The 25,162-nt window shown below is 53.2% G+C and overlaps 1 protein-coding gene across 5 annotated transcripts in view; it reads right to left on the bottom strand.

Annotated features, from left to right (window-relative positions):
* SEPTIN9 (septin 9) overlaps positions 1–25,162 on the bottom strand; it is a 97,758-nt gene that overhangs the window by 21,946 nt on the left and 50,650 nt on the right. For 4 of the 5 annotated variants that reach the window (XM_019621642.2, XM_010721262.3, XM_010721263.2 and 1 more), the window contains one exon: positions 12,654–13,313. In XM_019621642.2, coding sequence (XP_019477187.1) covers positions 12,654–13,313 — 660 coding nt within the window. Of the gene's footprint in view, positions 1–1,559; positions 1,699–12,653; positions 13,314–25,162 lie in introns of those variants that run through there. The other variant, XM_010721265.3, reaches the window with a different exon arrangement.

Raw genomic sequence — 25,162 nt, 5'->3', positions numbered from 1 at the left:
AGCAGCCCCGTGGTTAAGGTGCTTGAGACATCATTTTCATCTTTTTCTGTCTTTTCTTTTTTTTTTTTACTTACAACTCTGCCACACACTTTTTGGGATACGTGGGGCAAAGCTGAGCCATGCTCCCATTTCGGGTCATGGAGACAGCACTGTCAGTGCAGTCAGTGGCTGCTCCAGAGGAATTTGGGGCTAAAAATGCTGCCCGTGCCCTAACTTGAAAGGAAACCATGGCATGTCCTGGAGCACAGGGAGCAAACCTAAGCACCCCAGTAGTGAGCAGACACACGATAGCGTCAGCACAAACAGGCTTTGCAGCCCTGCCTCCAGCTGCCAAACAGCAACAACAGCATCTCCCCTTTGTGCAGCACTGTGATAGCAGCAAGAAGGGCAAGGGAGGGCTGCGTGCCTCCTCCTGTAAGCAGCCAGTAGGATCTGTGCAGCACCGTGCAGCCTGCGTGGCACAGAGCACTGGGAAATAGCTGCAACCTTTGGTTAACGGGGGGGAGGTGGGAGGGCTCTGCTGCTCAGCGCTTGGCTGTGTTTATACTGTGATTAATATCACCCCATGCACAGATACCAGATGTTCTCGGGGCAGGCTGGAGCGTATCCTACGTTACACCAAGATGGAATTTTTGGGCAACTTTCAGGGAGTGCTGAGGGCAGGAGCTAATGGAGCACAGATTTTTGCAGATCCGTATGAAGCTGTGCTTATCACACAGGCCAGCATCCCCAGCTGGTTGCGATACCACAAGCTACACTTGCTGCAGTCAAAGCCTCATTACTTTTTTTGTCAATTACTCCAATTCCAACTGGGAAAGTCTCAAATCCCAGTGCGTGGGCTGTGAGCACAGGGCTTCAGCCCTACCTCCTGCCGCTCCCCACTGCTCACAGCACCAGGGAGGAACTGCTCACATGGAGTCAGCCCTGTGGGCTCCCCGTGGCCAAAGGGACACCAGGGGGACAAGGGTGGTTAAGGGGAGCAGCCTCCAAAGCCCCCACTTCAGCTCCACAAAGCAGCTTCCCCATGCCTGGCTGTGGTCAGGAGCACCGGGGTCACTGATGTGGGCGTCCTAATTAGTTGCAGAGGGGTTTGGGCTTGGAAATAACGCAGAAGCCAAGCCTGACTGCATTGGAAGTGGCCATCCCAGCTCCTTGTAGGCCACACACTGCCCTACATTCAGCTGACTTCAATCAGGGAGGTTTCCCCTGGCCAGAGGCTGGGTACAAAGAGGTGGGATGCATCTGTCTGTGCTCAGGAGCAGAGGATCATGCCCATCCCACCCAGCGTTCCCCATACATAATGCCAAACTGATTATGTGACTGTGGACAGCTGCTATCACCACCAAGGCTCGTGGCATACAAGTCAAACCAGAGGATAAGACAGTATTATCCAGGGCAGAAAACTACAAGAGCAGCTGTACCTTCTGCCATTCCCCAAAGGTCCTCCGTGCCCTGAAAATCCCAAATGCGGGAATCCCAAGGAGGCAGAACCTTGTAGCATTCAGCTACAGAAAACAGCAATGCCAAAGAGCATTTCTCCTCCCTCCAACCTCACTCACCACCTCCAATGCAGAGTCGGGTGCTCACTGCAGCCGGGCAGAGCAGAGCGGAGAGCAGCGCAGTGACCACAGGCACTGGGGATACCAAACCCCACGCCGTCACTCTTCTGCTTGTGCTGAAGCTGTGAGAGCTGTCTGACACCTCACACTGCTCCGGCAGACACTGCCAGAGCAGGAAGGAAGAGTGATGTGGGCAGGCTGCCGGAAAGCCCCTGTTAATAAGGAACCCCTGAGTGATGCTCGCTCTGTCTCTCCTCCGGCTTTTCTCACAATGGCATTGTGCTGTGTGTACAAAACCATCGCTGAATCGTAAATTTACATCCAGAAACCAAAAGTAAAAGACCTTTGTTACTCACTTCTTTGAGCAAAGGTTAAACCCAGCTAAATACATCAGCTTTTGTGGAAAGGAGGAGGGTTTGGCAGGCAGTGCAAGGAACAGGAACGTGGGAATTCCTCCTACGGTTTGGCAAAGCACTCTTCCTTCCGCATGGGAGCCCTCTGGGGTCTGTTCAGCCTCCCTCCAAGAAAGCCCCTCGCCAGTGGCCACAGGACCTGCTGCTGCCCCTGGGCTGGCAGAGAGGCAGGACCAAGGCACATTGCCCAGAACCCTGCCAACCACAGGTGGCTGCTTGTGGGACATGTGATGGGCTCAACCACAATGTGAGCACCACAGGGACATTTCCCAGTCCCTTTTTTTATTTAGGGGCACTAAGAGCAGCAGGAAAGAGCATGAGATGGGGTCTTAAAATGCATGCCTCGCTCATGTTTTGGTTTCGGGGTAACTTTGCAGGTGCTTGGCTCTGCTATAGCTAACCCCCAGCTTTACAGCACCCACAAACCCAAGAGCAGCCCCCTCTTTCTGATCCAGTGGAAAGAGATCCTTTCACAGGGTTTGTTCAGAAGAGCTCTCCTGCACATAAACCCATTGGACACCAAAGGTCCCCTCGAGCTCCATCTCCCTTTTACACACAGACTGGTGGTTGACTCGCTGCAGGCATGGAGTAAGGGATGCTCCACACCTGCAGTCCCCAGGGTCTCTCAAAAGTACCTAACAAACAAGAGTAGCCCCCACTGCCCCGTGCCCTCTCCCATAAGATCCCCAAACCTCACCTCCCCAAGGCCAGCCCTAAGCCCATGAAGCTCACCATCCTGCTGAGCCCACAGCAATCTCCTGTTCTTTCCTGAGGCCCAGACCCTGCTGACCTTCCATATCCCTGCAGCACCAGCAGTTCTCAGCCACCACTCAGCCACAGGGCGAAGCTGGACCATTTGTGGCCCAAAGGCAAAGCATCGTGGAGGGGCCCAAGAACAGATCCAGATCTGGAATTCGGGAGCGTTCAGGCATGCCTGGCGAGCAGCTCTGCCTCCCTGCAGTGGGGAGGGACGAGTGCTGCCCTCTGGCCCCTGTGCTGACTCTGCAGAGCATCTCCATGTGCTGCGTCCAAACCTTTCCCAGATGCTCCTGAGCGCCTTGCAGCACTGCAGCTCTGTGGAGCCATGGGAAGGGGGGCACGGAGGGGAGAGCCCTGGGGGAACCCCAAGGGTCAGCCAGAAAGAAGAAAAATAAATCAATGGTGCAGCAATTTATGTAGCAATATTTCCTCCTTCCGGCAGCCCTGCATTCTTGCCGCAGCTGCTCAGCAGAATGCAGCAATGCCAAAGTGTCTCAATAGCTCCAAGAGTCTCCCATGGAAGGACATTTCCTCTCCCTCTCAGTTCCCTACGGGAATCAACCCGGGGCTGTGGTGTGGGGAACTGCTTCAACTTCTTCCTCGAGGTTTTGCTTTGCATTATGCAAGAGTAGCAGACACTGCCGCTTTTGGCCCTGCCCTGGGCTGTGCGCACAGCTTTCAGCCATCTGACTGCTTTCAGGATTAAACGCAGCCTCAACTTCCCCTCCTCCGGAGGTCAAAGTGCTCCCCATCAGACTTGTGCTTCAGACCCCTCACAGCTCCACTGCCCATCTCTGGACATGCTCCAGGGTCTCAATGTCTTTCCTGTGGTGAGGGGCCCAACGCTGAACACAGCACTTGAGGTGTGGCCTCATTAGTGCCCATACAGAGAGACAGTCACCTCCTGCTCTGCTGGCTGCACTGTTTCTGATGCATGCCAGGATGCTGTTGGCCTTCTTGGCCACCTGGGCACAAAGCTGGCTCACGTTCGGCCAGCTGTCAGCTCACACACCCAGATTCTTTTCCTCCCTGCAGCTTTCCAGTCACTCTGCCCTAAGTCTGTAGTGATGCAGGACCCGACACTTGGTCTCGTTCAAGCTCATACAATTGGGCTCAGCCCATTGATCAGCCTGTCCGCATCATCCAGGGAGGCACACCCAGCATGGACTGCTGCCCTCGTTGCTCACAACCTCTCCCATTTCTTCTCCATCTCTGCACATCCCTGCATGCACAACAGGGCAGCTGCTGTTCCCTGCCTGGCCAGATAGATGGTGCTCAGCCACACCAAGTGGGGAATCGCTGCGCTGGAAGCAGTCACCACCTCCACCGCAGTAACTCAGCCTTGGTTCTGCTGACAGATGCAGGAGGTCCCACTGCAGCCCCAGAGTGACTCAGATCCTCACCATCCTTCCCCTTTCACTTCAGGATGAAGATCAGCAAACATCAGCAGCAAACGTTTCATCAAAAATCAGCGCCTTCCCATTCTGATGCAAAACCCTTCCATTTTCTGATGGAACATCATTCTGCCAACATTTTTCTTCCCACAAAAGCCAAACCCAGCGGAGCAGGGCACAGTTTGCCCATTTTTCCCTGCATGGCCCTCAGGTCCATTCTCCAGATGTGGGACGTCCTGCATCACCCCAGGCTGTCCCAACCCTCGCACCACTTTGGAGCCGGAAACTGCAGCCATTTCCTGCAGGCACAGCTTTGCCCCGCAAATATTTGGGCCTCTGCAAATTGTTTGAAAACCAGACCTGGCAGCTGGAGCTGTGAAAGCAGAGGAGGGGCTTTTCTAGGGAGAATTCAGCCTGTGAAACCTACCCAATGCCCTTTGCCACAGAGCAGCAACAGCGGTAATAAAAGAGAAAAATCACTTTTGCATGTCTAAAAATGAGAAGGAAAAACAAACTGAATGTTCTCTGCCTGTCTGCGCCCCGAGGGACAGAGCAATGTTCTCCAGCACAGTCACAGCACCATTCCCCCTGTCTCTGCAGTCACGATTGGAGGCTTCCCCAGCTCTGTTCCTCCAGTAAATCCCAAGCAGCGGCTTTGGTTTTGCTCACTGTGGTAGTGAGCATCCCACAGACCTGCTGCCCCTACCCAGGCAGGAGGCTGAGATAACCCCAAAGCTGCTCCTCCTGCTCCCCCAGGTGGAGGCAGGGCAAAGCCTAGGTCCTGATCCACCCTGCTTGGCCTCTGCAAGACATTTCAGCCCAGGAAACGAAGCAACAAAGCAGAGAGGAAATCCCAGTGCTCCCTCGCTGCTGTCCAGGAACCCTTCACCTCCCAACCCCAGGGCATGCGCTCCTACGCTGCTAATTAACTTCCATTTGCTACCCAAAATAGGGCAGGGAGGATGGCTTCCCGTAGGAACACCAGCAGTAGGGCAAGAGCTCACATTTCGTCCCACTCCACAACACGGAGACCCCAACGTGAGCACCCACATCGCCTCTCCCATGGCCGCATCCCAGCCCGTGCCCACAGCTGTCCCCAGTCATCCTCTTGGCTCCTCCAAGGCCAGGAGAAGAGGCACACGGGGACCTCAGGGTGGGGGGTGATGATCCCAAGAAAGGGCTCAGCAGCAGCTGAACTCGGTCTCCCACTTCCACCCCCATTTTATCAGCACATTGGGCTGCAGGAGGAAGTGAGTTCAGCCAGAGTTTGTCTAAACAATTATATTTTAACAGAAATGCTGCTCAGATAGAGTCCATTTTTCTCAGGGCAGATCTGGATAACTGCAAGGTAATTTCAATTCTTTCCTATCTGAACAGGATGGAAAAGGGAGGACGTGGGGCAAGCATCCCAAACTGCTCACCAATGCCTGCACCAGCAGCACCCATTGCTCACAAACCAGGACCCAGCATTCATCCCTCCCATTTACACACTTCCAAAGGTTACCTTCCAAATCTCATTTTCTCACTTCCAAATTACATGAATTCTTCTTTTCTGCTTTGATTTTTCAGCTTTCTTGAGCGCTCCTGGGTTCCTTTCCCAGGCTTTTTTCTGCAAGTTGAGAATTTACTTTCCTTCTGCTGCAAACCTCAATGAGTCACATAACTCCAGAGTGCTGGGGGAAAACAGCCTGGGGCTTTGGGGGACAGTATGGTGTCCTACACAGGGACATGGTGTGACCACAAAGGACTTACTGTCAGCCCTGAGCAGCTTTCTATTGCCCAGGGATATCCAGGGAAAAGGAAAATAAATGACTAGACACATGGGCTTCTGCAGAGCACCAGCTGATATTTAAATTTAGGAGAAAGCAGACCGAAGAGTAGAGTGGACTGGAGGGGGCTTTGATAAAGAAACCATCTGATATCCTCACTCTCCTCCTGGACAGCTGCAGGAGCTTTCTGCAAAACCAGCCCATAATCTGTGCAGAGCAGCTGCCCTCCTCCTGCCTCCACAAGAAGGGCTCAGCCCAGTGCCAGTTCTTGCATGGAGAAAGGACTCCTTGCAAGGACTGAATCCAAGCCCTCTTGCCACATTCACCTGCTCGTTATTATAAAAGATGAAACTGGAACAGGTAGAGAGATTCACCCAAGGTGACGAGCAAGCAAACAGTAAAGGTAGGACCCTGACAATCCAGCCTCGAGCCATCTTCTCAACATTTTCCAGGCTCCCAGTTTCCAAATTTACTTCTACTACTGAAAAAAGTGAGTTGCCAAAGCTCCTAGCTTCAAAGGAGCTGGTTATAGGGATCCACCCTGAGTTCATTTCCACGCTCCAGAGCTATGGAGAAGGGTTCAGAGGACACCACCACTTTGGTACTATTAAGAAGCAATTTAAGAGCCGAGAGCTGCAAGACAGCTGTAACTGAGAAAGCTGCTTTAAAGAGCTTACGTACTATTAACTTTTATCACAGCCCTCCCCTCGTAGGCACCATACCCTCTGGGATTCCCATCTAATATCCATTGGCTGAGGTCTCCCCAAATTAAACTTCTCTTCGAGGAAGGAATGTGTGTCCCACTCTGGGCACAGCAAGAGAGGAGCAAACGGGAGAAGACAGAACCTTCATAAAAAGTTAAAGCACCACTGATAAGCATCACAGGCAGCCTGACCCACACACTTAAGTAAATGTGCATAGCAAGAGGTTTGCAGAACAACCAGACCCAAGAGGAGCAGGTCTGCTGGGGCTGCAAAGCACGGCTGGAAACAAGGGACTGGGGCACAGTCCTATTTCTCCTCGATCACTTTCTCTCTGGAAATAATATACAAGGGAAAAATTCATCCTGCCAACATGGATGCTCAGCACGTATGGACAGAACCACATGCATCAACGAGAGCACTCCTTGCACAGCTCTCTCTCACCCACAAAGAGGCAGAAGGAGTTCGGGTCTCAGCTCCCACTAAATATTTCTGCACCCCTTGTGAACTCAAGCCAGGGGCCGTGCTGGAGTTGCACCATGGGAAGCCTCAGCAGATCCAGACCTCTGAGAACATTCAGGGGCTGCAGGGACCACCCAGCTCGCACACAACCTGGACGCAGCCTCTTGGGCTGCACAGCCAGAGCATAAATCCAAGGTTCTGCTTGTATGTGCTAAAGAATCAACAGTCTTTGAACTTAAAGGTGTTGAAAGATGCTTTGTTTTAGTAATTTTTGAGCCCTGCTGTACAAATTGCCTTTGCTATGCAAAGAATAACCCACTGCTTCGACAGAAGAAACTGCAGGCAATAGAAGTCAAGGAGGAGACAGCAAGCAAAAAGCCCCGTGCTGTCACTGCTGAGCTGGCACAGCAGCCTCGTACAGCTTGTTAACATTGTTTGCTTTTCACAAATACATAAACATCTGCAAACTTCTGCTGTTTGTGAGATGCTCTGGAGCCGTCCCTTTGGTCCAGCCTCGAATTTCAATATGTCTCTCCTACTGCCTTCACGCCATGATGTGCTGAAACAAGACAACCAACTGAGATACCTGTGCGCGACCCTACAGAAATCCAGGTAACTTCTACTCCCAGGTCTGTTCAGAAGACAAATGAAATAAAGGCCAACAAACCTGAAGGAAAGCAGCCCTCTCCCCAAGTCCCTCCTCTAAAAGCTGTAACAGATGGAAGAAAAACTGGGTCCAGTGGAGTCTGAGCACAGGCTGCAATCCAAGAAGAGCTGCTTCTTCCATTTATAGCCACATTCACTTCGACTTCATTGCAACATCTTGGACAATGCAAAAGTGTTTGTGGCTCTGTTTGTTTGCTGGAGAAGTAGAGAACACAACTGGCTTGCTGTCAAGTTATCTGCTTTGGACACGACAACGTTTGATCTTCTCAAAACAAAGTAATCTCCATATAATCTCAATTCAATTCCTCAATTCCTCTCACAGAGTTTACAGCGCTGGCACCGTACCCAGCTTACGGTGTCCTCCCAGCCACTGGCCAACAGAAACATGTCAGGCTGGGACACAGATCTAGAAATAGCGTAGAAGAAAAGCTATTCCCTGCAGAAGGTTCATCGCCACTGCTACCACCACCTCCCCCAGCCAACAGGGAGAAGCCACACAACCAGCGGCCAGCCCTTACTGTAAGAGATCAAAGCAAACCCTTTGTTTTATCTTGGTCAAGATAACGGATTTTATTTGCCTTATCAGCCTGTGGGATGATTAACCCAAATGTGAGAAAGCTGGAGGATGCCAAAGGAGTTGTAGGGCGGGGAGTGTGTTCCAGAGCACAACCACTATGGGCTCCAGACACACAGATACCACAAAATAAACACAACAACCCCTCAGTCTGCTCTGTGCATGTCACCCACTGCTCCCAGACGGAGCTGCACATCCGGCAGAGGGTTGGATACAGCAGGAAGGGCCCTGCAGCTGCATGGGGCTCACAGCCCAGATCCCACCAGGTTGTGGGACCAGCACTGCAGCAGGATGTCACAGGCACACCTGGTTGCTTTCTCCTGGGCCAGGAAGCTCAGCCTTCATGTAGTCCCTGCAAGCTTCTGGGTGTAAGCACATGGCTGCATGGCCTCGTGCACAGAGCCAGCTGAGAAGGGCAAGGGCCATGATTTCTCTGATGCTCAGCAACCACAGTTTCACCCTCATCCGGCTTCAAAGAAGACAGGGCAGGGCAGGGAAGGGGGAAGTGTCCTATTTCCGATGGGAATCCACTACTTCGCACGATGAACCCCACTGGTGAGATCACTGCTTTTCCTACAGGCCCTCAGGGACTCCCAGAGGGACAGTGAATTCTCCACTTGTTTGCATTTGTCTCCAAAGAAAATCCTACGTCCCCAATGGGTCTCGCATGGCAATGACCTGAGCTGAAGGCAACAGCAGCCCACACATTCAGGACCAACATCCTGATGGCCAAGGATGGTCAGCAATGTGGCACAACCACATCACCCAGCCTCCTTCCTGCTTCAAATACAGCCCAAAATGAGACCAGATGAGCTGCCCCAGCTGCTCCCTACACAGCCACAGACAGGGCATGCACTGCTGCCATCCCCATGCAGACACCCAGCACGTGGCCACGCATCCCTGCCATGGGACACAAGCATCCCCTCTGCACACAGGCTCCTCTCCTTCCAAGTCCCTGCTCCTCCAGGACTCCATTTTTCCAGATTATCTCATTTTTGGCACCTGCCCTGAGCATGTGGATTTGGACTCTGTGTTTCTCATTCAGCCTCTCCATTTGGTATCTCAGGCTGTAGGCGCTTTTCCTGTTAAAAATAATAACAACAGCAGCAAAAGAAGAAGAAGAAAAAAAAAAAAAAAAAAAAGAACTACTCATAATCTAGCCCAAATGTGTCAGCTGGTTTTAAGGAAACATTTCCCTGCAGCTTTAATCTTCTCATACAGTTAAATTGCTGTGCAGCTCAGGGAGCTGGAAATGATTACTCACTGTTGATCCACACAAGCCTGGCCCCTTTATTGTGGCAGGGCTGCTGTGCTAGCGGTCCCTGGGTCCCTCTGAACCCCGCCTCTGCGCTCAGCATTGTCCCTACAGATCTACACCAAGGCTCCCTAATGACCAATGCAGGACAAGTGGGGCTGTGCCCCCAGCGGTGGGTCCCCACTTTTTGGAGACGTCCTTCACGAGGAGTTGTGTGGATTGGAAAGTTCTCTCTCTCTCTTTTTTTTTTTTTGGTAACTCTAATGGAGCTTTTAAATGAAAAATAAAGTTCTAAGGACAAAGCTTGCCTTAGGGGTCCAGGCTGGAGAAAAAAAAAAAGAGTGGAAAAGTTGAATTGTTTCTTTCTTCTGAAGTCCTTGTGCTTTTCCTGCAGCAGCAGAGGGGAGCTTGCTGCTATCTTAGGGATCCTGGCACCCACACAGCTCTCCCAGATGGGGAGAAAACTCCACAAGAGCTGCACTTCTGTGCACATTTCAGACTGCTTTACCCATCACTGTGCATCAGCACAGAGATGTGTTTCATCCAGACGTGGCTGTAGCACACGTCAAGCTTCTGCTTTGGGTGACAGCTCCAAGCACTGACATCATCCACCCCCATCCACCTTTCTAGCTACAGCAATGGGAGGCGTGGGCAGCGAGGCCATGGGCAGAGACCAGAAAGACCATCAGGTCAGAAGGGCTTCCGCTTCTCACTCGGGATCCTTTGAACCCATCGCTGCGATCCCAGAACCCCAGATACAAACAGGTCCACATCTTGGGGAAGCACAGAAGGGCAGAAAGCTGGCATGAAAAGCATGAACTTCTCTGCTCTTCCCTCCCAGTCACCACAGACTTGCAGGACGCAAAGAACAACATGTTTTCCCAGATGAATAAGCCAACATCGAAAGCAACACTCACGGAATTCACAAGCTCTCAAACAACAACAGTAAAGTTGTGAATTTTCCAACGCGCCTCTGAAAACATGTTTCTGTGCCCAGCAGAGCATGGAGCACAGCCAGCCCCACGTTGGGCTGCTTGTGTTCCTCCTGTCATCAGCTCCCCAAACTCAACGTTAAGCTCTGCAAGAGAATGGGGGATGCACCTCAGGGAACACAGGAGGAAGAGATAGAGAGGGCAGACAGAAGTGGGAACGAATATTTCTTGCTCCTGTTCCCCACCAGAGCTCCTCCTGCACTCTTCTCACAGAGAACCACTGCTTCCACCCGAATGAAGCTCAGAGTTGCAACCACTGCTTTCCTTCAGGGTCTGGTCAGGCGAATGGCCCTCCTCCAGCCACCTCCTCTAGGACACAGGGTTCAGCACAAGAGAGCACAGCTGAGCCCAGCAGCTGGGGGCTGCGTGTCCTGGCATGGAGCTGGGGGCAGCTGGCACATCCCCGGCGCAGCTGCTTGTGCCAGAGCTGCAAGGTATGAGGTGCCATCGTGTCTGTGCCACGGGAGCATCCTGTGGGTCAGAGTGGGAACAGGACTCCAAGCTTTTGCCATGCACTGCATCTTTTTCACCTGAGAGGTTGTGCTGGGGCCAGAGCCACATCAGCAATGAGCCTGCATTCACCTGCTGGGCACCCTGAGGAGATGCCACCCCTGCCTGGTGAGTAATGGCCACGAGGTCTGGGTGCGTGCCTCAGCTGACCAGCAGGCAGAAGGAGGCAGAGCCCTTCCTGCTCCTTCAGCCTCTCTTCCTGGCTCTTTTCGGATGTACCCAGACTGAAAGCCCCTTTTGTACCAGCACCAGCCTGTCCTGCTCTGTAAGGCAGACCCCAGACAGCCGGGCTCTTTCCTAAAACCCATCCCCAGCAGCTGTCCTGAGTTTCTGGAGTCCTTTTTGATGCACAGAGCCCTCCCTTTCCCCCCTGTGCAGCTGGGGCGTTCAGCAGCTCAGATTCTTCTGCTCTTAAAGTGCCCAGCTGCCTGACATTCAGAGCTTGGGGAGCTCACAGCAGCCCAAACTCAGCACAGTGAGGTCAGGCACAGGGGACAACAGGGGCCTTGGCACCTTATTGCTTCTGGGGATAAAACCCGGCAGAGAGGCTCCGGCTGAGCCCATGGCCAAGCCCACTGCTGATCCCTAGCCATGCCCAGATGGAGCTGCACCAGCCTGCTGCCCACTGAGCCTTTCATTCTCTCCATCCATGCTCACGGTCAGAGAAAACCACCCCTGTTTTACAGGTCTAACATCAGCTTCAGTGTGGACATCTCGTTTGCTTCCAGACTGCACATACACACCAAAACCCCAAAGCCCAGCAGCAGGGCACGACTGAACTTCGCAGCAGACGACGGTTCCTGGGTAGGACCAATCTGAGACTGGCTGCATGCAGCAGCAATAGAGCTGGGGCACATGGCAGGGCAAGGCTTGGGATGGGATCCAAGAACACAGGAGCCAGACCCCAGGGCAGGCATGGAGCTCGCAGAGTCTCACCCTGGCACTACTCCCCACCACAGCTCCGCAGAGGAAAGAGCAAGCATGAGATGAGGAATGGAAACATAATTAATGGCTAAAAGAGAAAAATCTCTAAAACATTAAGGAGGGTAAATGACGGCCAGTGGGGGAGGGAAGCTGGCTTTCATGTCTAATACGGGATTAATCGAAAACAAGATGCAGCTAATAGAAGGCAGGGCTCCAGTGTAATACTGGCTCTGATCCATGATGTTATTAGACTTTGGCTCCAGCAACCAGCAGGAAAAAAAAACCCTGACTCCTGCTAATGAAGAGGCTGTTTCTGCCCCACAACTATAAACAACAACATTAAACAACAACCCATCACAACAACACCTCCACAACCATCACATTTTCCAGCATGTCAGAGGCTTTCCGAGATGCTGCACAGGCAGGCGGGTCTGTGCTGGCAGAAGTGTCTTCTTCCGCAAGCACCCAAGCTTTTGGCATTTGCTCATTTTATTTCTTACAAGCTTGATAGCACGTCTCATTCCAACTGACAGCTCTTTCAGCCAACATAAAACCAAGTCTAACAGCCATGTATGTAGACACATGAGACAAGATGCAAGCTCAGCCGCAGAAGCCATCACTGCTCGAGCTGGAAGCTCCAAGTTCCCAACCCACAGTGCGGCCGTACTCACTCACCTTCTTCTCTCTTTGGTGGGCTCTCCATCAGCACCGGCTGGGGCTTTGGCTCTGCCTGGGGAGGCTGTGGGGCCGGCACGTGCTCCATGCTCTCCACTTGCCGTGCCAGCGGGGCTGGCACCTCGGCAGCCTTGGCTACCTGAATTTCCACGCGCTTGGTGGCCACGTCGGGCACGGGAGCGCTGGGCGGCTCCGCTCTGCGCTGGGGCATCTCGGGGATCTTCGATGCCGGGGCATCCGCCCGCCGCAGTCCCGGCTCCTGGGGTTTGCCGAGCGTGATCTCAGTCCTGCGCGGGGTGGGCTCCGGGGCTTTGTGCCCCAGCACATCTGCTCTTTTGAGGCCAAACCTCGACAACCCCGAAGTGGAGTTCTCCACCTGCTTGGATGAGATGTCAATGGAGATTTCTGTTCTTCTGGACACCGGCTCTGGCAGTTTGGGTCCGGAGTGCTCCACTCTCCTCAGAGGGGCCTTGGGGGATCGCTGGGCTGTGGGGTCTGCATGTCTGGCAGATGGCTCCGAGTTCCTGGCACCGAGTTCCTGAAACTTCTGCGTGGAGCTGGACACGGTGGACCTGAGGAGAGGGTTCGGGGTCCGTCTTTGTGGGGTGGAGGAATTTGAAGACTGATCTACCTCCTCGACCTCAAAAGATCTTTTCAGAGCTGAAAGAAATTAAGAGGAATTCAGAATTTAGTTACCATCCATCTGAGCATCTTGAGAGACGCTTCCAGAAACCTCCAGTAATGTGACCCCATTACCGCTCCTCCGCTCTGCCATGAGGATTCACAATCCCATTTAACACACAGGGAACAGAGGGACAGAGAAGCAACAAACCCAGAAACAAAGCTGGAACATGAAGCAGGAAATGCAGCCCCAGAAAGCCGGAGCAGCTCCCAGCCCAATGGGGTACAGAACCAAACACTCCAAAGCTTCCCTTTGCCTCTCCCACCCAAAGGATAAACACCAGCTGCCCACTGACTGTTGCCATCCAAATCCAAATCCGGCAAGTGAAAATCTCAGAAGAGCATCGAACCCAAATAATGCTGCAAAAAAACAAAGGTGGCAGTCACAAAAGCTCATATCCATAAAACGGTTCTTAGAGATCATTCAAGCCAAAGTGCTTGAAAAACAATAACAGGAGACCCCCCCAGTGCAGGAAGGAGCAAGCTGGGAGGCCCGGATTCTACAGCCAGGAATCCTTCCAAGGAAATCTGATGGACAACAGTGTCAGCTTGCTGGCTCCGAGCCACAGCCTCACAAAAGGGACAGAGCATCACCAGGGGCAGCCTCCATCCGCCAGGCGATGCTCCCTGCCCCACTGTACACTCCATGGGAAGGCTGACCTGGGTTGTGCCACTCTACACAATGAGCCCACCCATCCTTTCCTCTAACAGAACACTACAGGCGAGCTTCAGTCTTTGAAAGCCACACTGGGATCACACAAGACACCAGAAATGTCAGGGAGACTCGAGCACAGCTTTCCCTCCAGGCCTCCTGGGTACCCCTCGTCCTGCAGCCAAGAGCCCCTGGCACACATCGGGGTGCTGCAGAGCAGCTCCTGTGCTCAGCAATGGGAACCATCTGCTGCAGCTGCCGGCAGGGAAGGGCAGGGAAGCATCCACGTGGCAGCCGCTGCGGCTCAGCCTCACCAGCAGATCGTGATCACAGCTGCTGACACAAGCAGCTCAGGGCTGTTTTGCCTTTTTAGGGGGAATACCCAAAAACACTGTTCAGTCTCCAGCAGGGGAAGTGCTGGGGAGCAACGGCGTGCCTGGGACAGGCTGTGTCAGGGACACGACGTGCAGGCAAGCTGAGCATGAAAACCCCGTGCTGCCATTGGGGTATGGCACCCAGCCAACTCATCTTTATCTCCCTGGTGATCAACACCTGGGCACAGAGTCCCAGTCCAACTGTTGACCCATCCCCACCACAACCTCTGAACCACGTCCCTAAGTACCACATTTCTATGGTCCTTGAACATCTCCAGGCATGGTGACTCCACCACCTCCCTGGGCAGCCTGTGCCAATGCCTCGTCCTGCACTTCCATATATTCAGGAGGAAGCAGAGATCTGCATCTAACTCTCAGTTATCACACTCCAAGAACAATGAATCAATTTTAAATAGTCCCCAAGCCGAGATTTAATCTGGCAGGTCCACAGCTCTCCAGCACCAAGCTCAGGCTCACCAGAACAGAGTTCTCCGCCACTTCCTTTCTCTGTCACATCCCTAATAACACTTCAACCATTCTTCTCCCCAGTCCCAGCTTCCAAACAATGTGCAAGGCCAGCCTAGGCTGAGTTTTGCAGGAAGGGGACATCGGTGGGGGATGCAGCACAGCCACACACCACCAGCTCCCTGATGGCTGTGATCACCGTTCTGTCCATGGTGGGCAATTAAAGCCTGCTCATCACTCCTCCTGCCAGCCTATTCAGTTCCTTTTTATTTCCTTCAATAAAGAAGCCTAATTACCTAATGACAGATGTGTCTGCAGGAACAGACAGTTAATGTAAATGCTCTCAAGGAACCTGAGAGCAAAGAAATATTGGCGAGCTTCTTTTCTTTGCAAACGCCCCTCTGGAAATGTCCCTATGCCATGTGTTTTGGGGATTTCTTTTTGTATCAAAAGCTTGTTACCAAGTCAAACAGCCTTGCTGCTCTCCAGGGCTCATGCTGTGAACCACCTCTGCCATCTCAGCTCTTTTCCGTCCATTTGCTATCACCAAAAGCAAAGATGGCACTAGTGATCGTCCGTGGGGAACACACAGTTCCTTCTGTTGACATCAAGCCCCTAAAAGTGCCCCAAGCCCAAGGCAACCTTGCCCACGGCCCTCAGCACAGCTCCTGGAATACAGCCATCCCCTGCCTTTATCGGAGGGCTGGGCTGCATACAACACCCAGAAATGGCTTTTCTCCAAGTCTTTCTGGGCCCCACTGCAAAAATGAAAATAAGGTCAAAGCCCAGACACAAAAAGGGTTCAGAAAGTCTAAGGAAGAGCTGCAAAGCTGTGATTAGGGTCACAGAACGCTGCCCAGTGGAGTCACCATCCCTGGAGGTGTTCAACAACCACGGAGATGTGGCACTGAGGGACATGGTTAGTGGCCATGGTGGGGATGGGCTAGGGTCAGACTCGATGATCTTAGAGGTCTTTTCCAACTTTAATGATTCTATGATAAGCCATCCAAATATCATTTCCTATGCCCACACTGCGTGGCAATGGAGTACGGGGGTGCTGGGAAAGCAACCATTCCTCAGTAGGGCTGGAAATGGCTTGGACTGCCTCTGACAGCAAAATGAGCCCTGGGCCCCAGTGGTGTTCCTTCTGCAAAGGAAACCCTGACCTGGCTGAGGACAGCATGAAAGCTTGCCCACCTGCAGCTCTCGGGATGGGACGTCCATCTCCTGCTGCTGGTTGCACAGGGATGTTGGTGCCTGGGTTGACCTCCAGCAAGTTTGGTCACTGCTCTGTGTCCAGCCTGACCCAGAGGGCTGTGCTCCCACTTCTGAGCACAGGTGACCCTCAATGCACCGCTGTTCTGGGATGCCACCTCCAGTGACAACAGTCCCCAGCATGGCCAGGGCTGCCCTGCTCAGCATCACCTCACTCCTGCTCCTTGCACAGAAATGAGAAAAGGACCTCAGGAAGCAAAACAGCTCTCGAAAAAAAGAGAAAAGCTTAAAAATAGCCCGTCCTGCTCAGAGCTAAGAAAGGAAAGCAAACAACCTCTGCTCCACAGGACCCTCCTCCCGGCTTCCTGCATGGAACTGGCCTATTAATGAAAACAACAGGAGCCCAAGGCCAGCACCGTGCGGTGCTGGGGCCCGTTGGCAGTGCACAGGTCTCTCTGAGGCTCCATTGCCACATCCCCACAGCCGGGGCTGAGCAGGGAGCTGGACTGCAGGGCCCTGTCCCTGCTAAGGCACCTTCCAGGGGACTTTTGGTGCTTGCAGGGTCTCCCCAGCCCCACCATCCTCCTGCCAGCTGGTGCTGGAGGCAGCGGAGGTGGAAGCAGTCAGCACACAGCATCGCCCTTCCTCCTCTTCCTCTCGGGGTGCCTGCGCTGCGGGCAGTACGCACACAGAGGTGTTGTCATTTCCACGCTTTTCCTTTTAACCAATTCCAATCCAATTCAGGCAACTCATGACTCAATCCACTGGAAGGCAGCAGCTCCACAAGCCAGAAATCCCCTAAAATGAGGTGTCTGAGATATTAGGAGGAAGTTTTTCACACAAAAGGTGGTGAGGCACTGGAACAGGTTGCCCAAGGAGGCTGTGGATGCCCCATCCCTGCAGGCATTCAAGGCCAGGCTGGATGTGGCTCTGGGCAGCCTGGTCTGCTGGTTGGCGACCTGCACATAGCAGGGGGTTGGAACTGGATGAGCATTGTGCTCCTTTTCAACCCAGGTAATTCTATGATTCTATGACTCCTTTTGGATGCGAACCCAACCCTACCCATGACCCCATGCCCTGGCTGCAAACCACTTGCTGCCAACCCCCTTGTGAGGAAGCAGCGTGCTACAGGGACAGCTGGCAGCCCAGATCCGACAGCCCCAACACTAATCCTTGCATGTGGGGTGGTGTGGGCAGCACCTGCTGTGGGGCTCTGCTGGCAACTGCAGAAGCTCTGCGTCCCTGGCCCCAAACTCAGCCGCCAAGCCTTTACCAAAGCGAATGCCAACACATGCATGTGCAGGGGCCTTCAGCACTTTGGAAAGTAATTTTATCCTCAGAAAATGTTTTGACACATGTAAGAAAGCAAATCTGTATTTCCAAAGTCAGGATTTCCTTTTGCTGCCTGCTCTTTCTCCTCACTCAAAGCTCCTTTCTGGAAAAGCACAGCTACGTCCCAGCCCTGAGCAGTGCCTCTACCTGCTGCTAGGATGCTCATGGGCAAGAAATGCCCAAACTCACACCCTCGCCCTGGGCTTGAGCACTCCTTGAGCAAGACCAGGGTCAGTGAAGCAGCAAAGTGCTTGTCTGTCAGTCCGTGCACTGTGCTGCAGCACTGGGGATGCTCACACTGTGCCCTCCCGGTCACGCTGCGGTCAGGCACCAGCGGTCAGAGCTGCTCTTCGGGGATCTTGCAGACTAGGACAGAGGTCTGGTTCAAGTCCCAGCAGCGCATGCAGCAGCCAAGAGGTTCCCGAGGAGGCACAGACACATCTTTAATTCTTCTCCAGGGGGAAAGATCCTGGACACGGGGCTCCCAGGGGACACAACGGGCTGCACAGCTCCTGCCCAAAGGCTCCTCATGTCCCTACAGGCACTGGGAACCAGAAATGACACAGCTCCAGGCAGCACGTGGGAAGGGGCAGCCAGCAGAGCAACATCTGCTCCTTCTTTCTTCCCTCTTCCTTTTAAACAGAATACCCCAAGTAACAGGCAAGGGGATGCTTTATACAAGGAAACCTCTATGCACAGAGCTCTGGAGGAGACCAAAATAAACAGAGAGGGATGCTGGTTCCTCCAGGACCTGTGCTAGCTGCTCTGCAACGTGAGCCCCGGGCTCGCTGCTTCCCATTAAACATCCTCTGCCCCTCACATGGTTTCTGTAACCCAGGGGTTACATTTGCTTGCTTGCTTAAGCACTGAAAGCTTTCCTTGCGTTTTTAGACACATAAGAGCCTTATGGGAATAGGGCAGCCAGTCGTCCCGGCATTTCACACGATACAATGGTATCGTTTCAGAGCGCTGACTTTCTCTAAACTGCTACCAGATGGCGACCTCCTGTTCCCGGGGAGGAAAAAGGGGGAGGCAGCGGCCGCAGGTGTCAGCTTTCAGCAGCCCCCCCCCTGAAACCCACACATTAACTGTTCAGGGCCAGCAGAGCTGCCCATAGCCCTGTCCTGGGCAGCAGGATGCTCCCCATGTAGACTGAGCCCCAGCTCAGATGGTTCTCTGTGTTAGCACGGGAACACCTGGGGATGCACTGTAGTGCTGCTTACCTGAAAGCACCATCTTTGATGCCGATGGATGCCAGCATCCAAAGCAAAGGTGGATGCCCTACAGAATCACTGAATGGTTTGAGTTGGAAGGGACCCTTAAAGGTCATCCGGTCACAACCCCCCTGCAATGAACGGGGTCACACAATCACACAATCGTTAAGGTTGGGAAATAATTCTTGTATTACCAAGCCCAACCCCAGCCCACCATGCCCACTGACCACGTCCCTCAATGCCAGATCTCCACAGTTCCTGAACACCTCCAGGGACAATGACTCCCCCACCTCCCCACTGCATCACCATCCTTTCTGAGAAGGATTTTTTCCTAATATCCAACCTAACATCCTAATATCCAGCCTATCCAACATCTACAGCTCCATCAGGTGCTCAGAGCCCCATCCAGCCTGACCTTCAGTGCTTCCAGGGATGGGATGTTCACCACTTCTCTGGGCAAATGAAAGGCATGAGATGCTGCAGCTACAGGAACAAGCACAATATTCCTCATGTACCCACAGGCCGTATGGATGCTGTGGATAAACCCTAAAGAAGGAGGAAGGGAGCTGTGCAATGTATATGGAATGATGATCTGCTGTTGTAAATGGTTTGTGCGCACACAAATCCTTTTTCCAACTTCCCAACAGCATCAGTAAGAAGTTCTTTAATAGATTTCATGGTCTGACACAGAGATTGCATGTAGGATAATGCTGGCACCACGCTGTCACCACGCAGTGCTTTGTGAACTGTGCAGCCCCTAACAAGAGCTGAATTATGGAGGAAATTTGTGGCTAAATGCAAGTCAGAGCTCTGACATGAGCAAAGCTGTTCAAGCAGCATTTTGCTCCTATTCAGCAGATTACAAAGAGAGCCTCAGACCGATGCAGCAAACCCAGCCATCCAGCAGCAATGGGAGCACAACTGCAAAGTTGGAAGCAAGAATAGAAAAAAAATAATAATAATATCCACGCACAGATTAAGTCAAAATCTCAGATTTCCAGTCCCTATAATGGAGCTCTAGAAAGGTTTTAGCTTTGATTCTCTGTTACACTTCGGCTTATATAACCACTAACTCTCAGCAAAATGCTTCCAGATCACACCAGTATATTTTACATCCCTTATATTCATTGTGTGTCCATACAGACAACCCCATGCAGCACAGGGTGTACCCCGTACCCCACGGGCTGCATTACTGGCTGTGAACTGCTCTCTGCACAGCTTTTGCCTCCGGTCTGTGCTCCAGTTTCCTTTCATAAAGGGAGAGAGAAGCAGGAAATAAATCTTCTCTGCCTCCCAGGGGACAGAGCAGATTTGGTTTAGTTCACTAATGTTTCCAAAATGCTTTACAATTACTGCCTAGAAGGCAAAATGATGACGCAGATGGACTTGCAGACCCCATATCAGCCTCGGTGCTGATTTGCAGGGTACCACAGCTATGAAGGGTTAAGAGCAAGCATGGGCCTTGCACAGCTGGGTTTAGGAAACTATAGCACTGAGCTGCTGGGCCAGACACCTCCAGAGATGAGTCACAGGTCCCAGCTCCAGGCACTCAAATGGATGTCAGAATGACTCTGGCGGGTGGTGAAGAGCCTCGGTGGCAAGGGATTGGGTGATAAAAGTGATTCAATCATTAAGTGATTCAATCTCAGCTTGATAATACGATGGGCAGAGTTGCAACATGCTGGTACTGAGAATAAAACTGAGATAAATGAGTAGAAGTGGTGAGAGGAGGGGGTCATCTGTGTGGGTAGTGCCCTATGTATCACACAACTGCCACCTCCTGTAGTGGGAGGACGGTTGCACAGTGTGGATACTAGGAAAAATTTCCACTCAGAAAGAGCTGTGATGCATTGGCACAGCTGCCCATGGAGGTGCTGGGGTCACCATCTCTGGAGGTGTTCCGGAGCCGTGGAGATGTGGCACTGGGGGACACAGTGGGGGGTGGGTTGGGTTTGGACTTAGTGATCTACGTGGTCTTTTCCAGCCTTAATGATTCTATGGAAAGAGAACATCTCAACACGGACCAGCTCTGAGTGCTGGCCAATGCCTGAGCCAGCCAAGGAGCAGCAGCACTCATGGAGACGTCCCCAACGTGTCCCCTAACTCAGGTGCAGGAGCCAGGCAGTGTTGCCACCCACGGTGCCTCACCTTGGGGCATGCAAAGAGCTGATAGCCAGCCTGGGTGTCCCCAGGAGCCCCAAGGGCTGAGCTCTGGCCAGCAGCCTCACAAAGCAATCATGGTAAAAGCCTGAGTCACAGTGCCAGGAGACCAGAGCTCTCATCAATCTGGAGCAGCTTTTTGGAATAAGCCGAGGACAGCAGTAAGCCTCCTAGCTGCCCGAGGGCTGCTCCTAACCATGGCTTTTGTGTAAGGAGGGAGCAGGGGCACTGCTACAGCAATGGGTGCGAGCTGCCAGTGCTCCATCAGTGAAGTCTCCAAATAAGCTTACCCCCAATTTGGCATCATTGCTGTCTTCCTGTCCCGCTGTATCAGTGAGGAAGATGCACTGCAGAGTTCATTGCAGCACAGGGAGGGAGATCAGGAAAGGAAACAAGCCTTGCAGTGGTACTGCCTAGAGACATTGACTTAAATATCAAATATCAGAGTTAGAAACATGAATATCTGGAGTGATTATGGGCTTTCCATTATTGCCTTTGGATTTCTGACAAGTCCCAGCACAGGACTATTCGTGAAGCTGCCTGGGTTCTGGCTCCTGGGAAAAGGCACAGAGCAGCACCCCACAAAGCAGGAATGAAAGCAGCACCCAACAGTGAGGCTGCAGGACAAGGGAGGCAGCAATGCTCTCACACTGCAGTGAGCATTTGTTAGCCAAGAGATGAAGGGACGGTCTCTCAAATGCAATGAGCACTTGGAAGAGGATGCTGCATGAGCTCCAAGACCTGGAGGAACCCAGGCACCAGCATAATGCTGGCACAGCTAAAGCTGTATCCTGGCCCAGGTGCAAAGACTCACCCACGGCCGGATCATAAGGGAACCTTTCAAAGGGAAGGGACAGTGTGACACCGTGTCCCAGATGGCTCTCAAATGCACATCGAGAGCTCGCCAGTAACACCAGCACTGGAAGATGACGCAGAGCCAAGGACACTCTGCTCTGTGCTGCAGTGGTTGCCCATCCCTAAGGACACACAGCCCAGCCCTCCCTGCATCTGATGGCTGTAAACACCGATCTCTGGGCAACTCTACGTTCTACCATGGGCCAAAGACTGTCCCCACCGACCAGCTCACGTGAACAGAGAGATCCGCATCCTGTGCTTCCCCTTTCCCACTCCCTCCTAACCTCTGTATTCCCAAGGAACTAAATATACACAGGAAAAAAACAACCCGCAACTGCAGATCCCTGCTGCTGGATTCAGGCAGACAATTTTTCCCCTTGGCACAAGAAAGAGCACTTGTGCTGGAGACAACGTGGCTCCTGCCTTCCACTGGTACTTTCTGAACCTTTGCATGAAATGAGGAGTTGGCGGGGAGCTCCCATCCGTCTGATCCGGGCTCAGAAATGTGGATCAGAAGAAGAGAAAAGAGAGAAAACTCTCAGCACAGCTTAGCCCACCACATCCCAGAGCTGCAAGGACACCTGGGAGCAACACAGCCATGAGCAGATGGAGATGAAGGAGGATCAGATGGGATTGGCCACAGCATGAGGTTTTAGGGACAGCCCAGGAAACGCAACAATTGGAGTCCAGGAGCTTCGTTTCACTCCTAGGGCTGCGATGATCCGAGATAGAATCTGAAAAGGCTTTTTGCATTTCCTTTTCCAGGCATTGAGCCTCGCACACCATTCGTCACACAGCCCTGCGACAGATCGCCATGCAAAACCACAGGACACACAGGGGAACACGAGCCATTCCCTCCCTGGGCTCCACGTAGGACTGCACTCAGGGCACATCACCCACATAGTGCTGTGACCGTCCCTCTGCTGCTGCTAATATTAGCAGTGGGGCAGCAGCTGTGCAGCAGGGCCACCCCACCAGGCTGCTCGGTGCTGTCAGAGCTGCAGCCTCTGCATCCTACCCAGGCTCCAGCCGTGGAAGTTGCCTCCAAGCCCACTGTGCTACCCTGAGATTTTGGCAGTTACAGCCCCACAGGGCCGCTGTTAGCAGATTGTATCCGCTAGGAAATGTTTTGTTTCAACATCGTTACAAGGAAACAGATTTGGTGTTAACTGACAACACTGGCAAAGAGCTCGGCATTGCTTGCTGTGAGCCATTTCCAGCACAAGGAGCCTCAGCTCCCCACGGGCTGTGCTCCACAAGGGATGGGCTCTTCTCCCTCCCCAGGAACTACACAGCAAGCCCTGTATGCACACCATGGGATGCAGGAAGACCACAGCAACCAAAAGCTATGAGCAGGGTGCACCTCCCCTTTGCACAGTCCCACCAGGAGGGCTGCAGCCAGACAGACCCACACCGCAGCATCGTTCAGTCCGAGTGGGATAAGGATGGTTTGGGCTTCATTCAACATTCACACACCACACACGGTGTGCCACAGCCCAGACAGTGACTGCTGCAGTCCCCATTCCCACTGCTCACAGGGACAGGGCTCAGGCAGAATTGAACTGGCAATGCTGCTGAAGATCTGCCAAAATCCATAAACCCACAACGGCGACGTTCTGCAAACACCGGCAAACTGCAAGACCTCGTGCTGCTCTCCTCCAGACAAAGCAAGGAAACTCTTGCCAGTCAAAGAAACGGCTTCAGTGCCTGTGCTGAGGAACCTGGTGGGCATGTAGGTGCCTGGACGTGGCCATCTCCATCACGTGCAGGACACAGCCTGCTGTGCTATGTTTCCCATTCACACAATGCTTTGATTTGGAAGCTGAACTACAGCTGAATGTTTGTGACCCCTTCCTACTCCAAAAAGGGCCCCTGCACCCTTCATAGAACTGAGGGTAACAGCTCCAGCCCATAGCCCAGCCCTTAAACCACTGCCTGCTGTAATCTAGCGGCCACAGGCACCTGTGGGGCAGAGATGCTGGGAGGAAAGCAGGCAGGGACAAGGACAAGGTGCTCAGGACAAGGTGGTTCAGGAACACAGAGGGCTCTGGCTGCCAGCAATCCAGTGTTGCTGCCGCATGGTACTTTTGGCTGATTGGCCAAGGTTAAGATACTCACCCAGCAGACATGAATACTGCATCTACGGCCCTACAGGCCAAAAACTAATTGCCCTGCTCTTGGGAAGCTGCTGTGCAACCCAGAGAACTAATTAAATTGAGAAACACAGCCTGGATCCCCGCTGAAGGGCAAGGCTCTTGTAGCCTCTCCATAGGGAAGGGAGCACATAGCCTCAGGGGCTGAGGAAGTGCCACTAAAGGACACGTACAGCCCAGGGCAAGCAGCCTCAGGGCTCCCTGGGGTTTCTCATTCCTCGAGGATTTAAATGCAATGGAGGCAGGCAAAGGAAAAGGCTGTGACCACGCCAGCTCCGAGGAAGCTCCCAAGCTCCTGAAGGGCACTCGCAGACTCACCTGTGAGCCCAGTGCCACAAACCCACAGCGTGTTGGGGCTGCTCCATGCCCCAATTCCCTTCGCCCCAGCCCTGCTGCAGGATGTGGCTTCCCTCGGCCTCCCGCTCACCCTCCACCCCCGCTCCGGCTGCAGGAGGGAGCCCAGGGGCTGCACAGAGGGGGCACAGATGGGGCTGGAGCTCGGGGTGACGGCACCGCAGAACCCAGGACAGCCCGCCGAGCCCCCAGCCCTGCCACCCGTTTCCTGCCCGACCTGGAAGAGGAACCGAGGGGCTTTCGGCTTCCCAGCAGGAAAAACAATACTTTGCTCCTTCGCAGAATGCAAGAATGAGTTCACCAGGAGGCGGTGAAGTTCTCTCAGCCTATAGCAGCACACACGGCCGCTGGATAAGCTTTCATCACAGCCCCCAGATCTCTACTATTTTTTTTCCCCCCTTCTAAAAACCACTGCACAGAGCTGAGTTTGGGGCACTGCCAGGACGCTGAGTGCGGGGACGCTGTCGCTTTTCCAAAGCTCTGCTTTTGAGATGAGTTCCCCCTAAACGCCCTCTCAATGGCTGCAGCAGAGACATCCCCAAAGCCTATCCGGAACCACAGATGGGCAGCAGCACACTTCCCGCTTGCTTCTGTTCTCCTCCCTTCCCTGGAAAGCCAGCGGGCACCCAGGGGAAGGCATCCATCCATCCCTCCAAGCACGGGCTGCAAGGGGACCCCCGGCACCGAGCCGCGCAATGCCGTCGGGCAGTTGGAGCTCTGCCACCCGACAAACGCAACGCTTTCTAAGGCAGCTCCCGCTAAGGATATTTTTGAAACGGGTTCATTACCCACTTCGCGGCTACTTTGAGGCTGTGCTCGTATCCAAAATCTGGGAATCCACACAAGGGCCGGTGCCTGGGGAAGTCACAAACTTTTCGCTGCGTCACAGCCGCGTTTTAGGCTGAAAAAGCGCGTAAACCAACTCGGAAAAAGCAGCAGAGAAAAGCGTCCCGTACGATCCTGCGCTAACAGACAGGGACGGGGCGAGTCCGCTCCAAACAAAAGAGCCGGGGCAGCGCCTCGCCCACCTCTGCCCCGCACAGCTGGGGCGGTG

Source organism: Meleagris gallopavo, chromosome 20 (assembly GCF_000146605.3).
Source record: "Meleagris gallopavo isolate NT-WF06-2002-E0010 breed Aviagen turkey brand Nicholas breeding stock chromosome 20, Turkey_5.1, whole genome shotgun sequence".
NCBI classification, from domain to species: Eukaryota; Metazoa; Chordata; class Aves; order Galliformes; family Phasianidae; genus Meleagris; species Meleagris gallopavo.
This window is presented reverse-complemented; position numbering and strand designations above follow the sequence as displayed.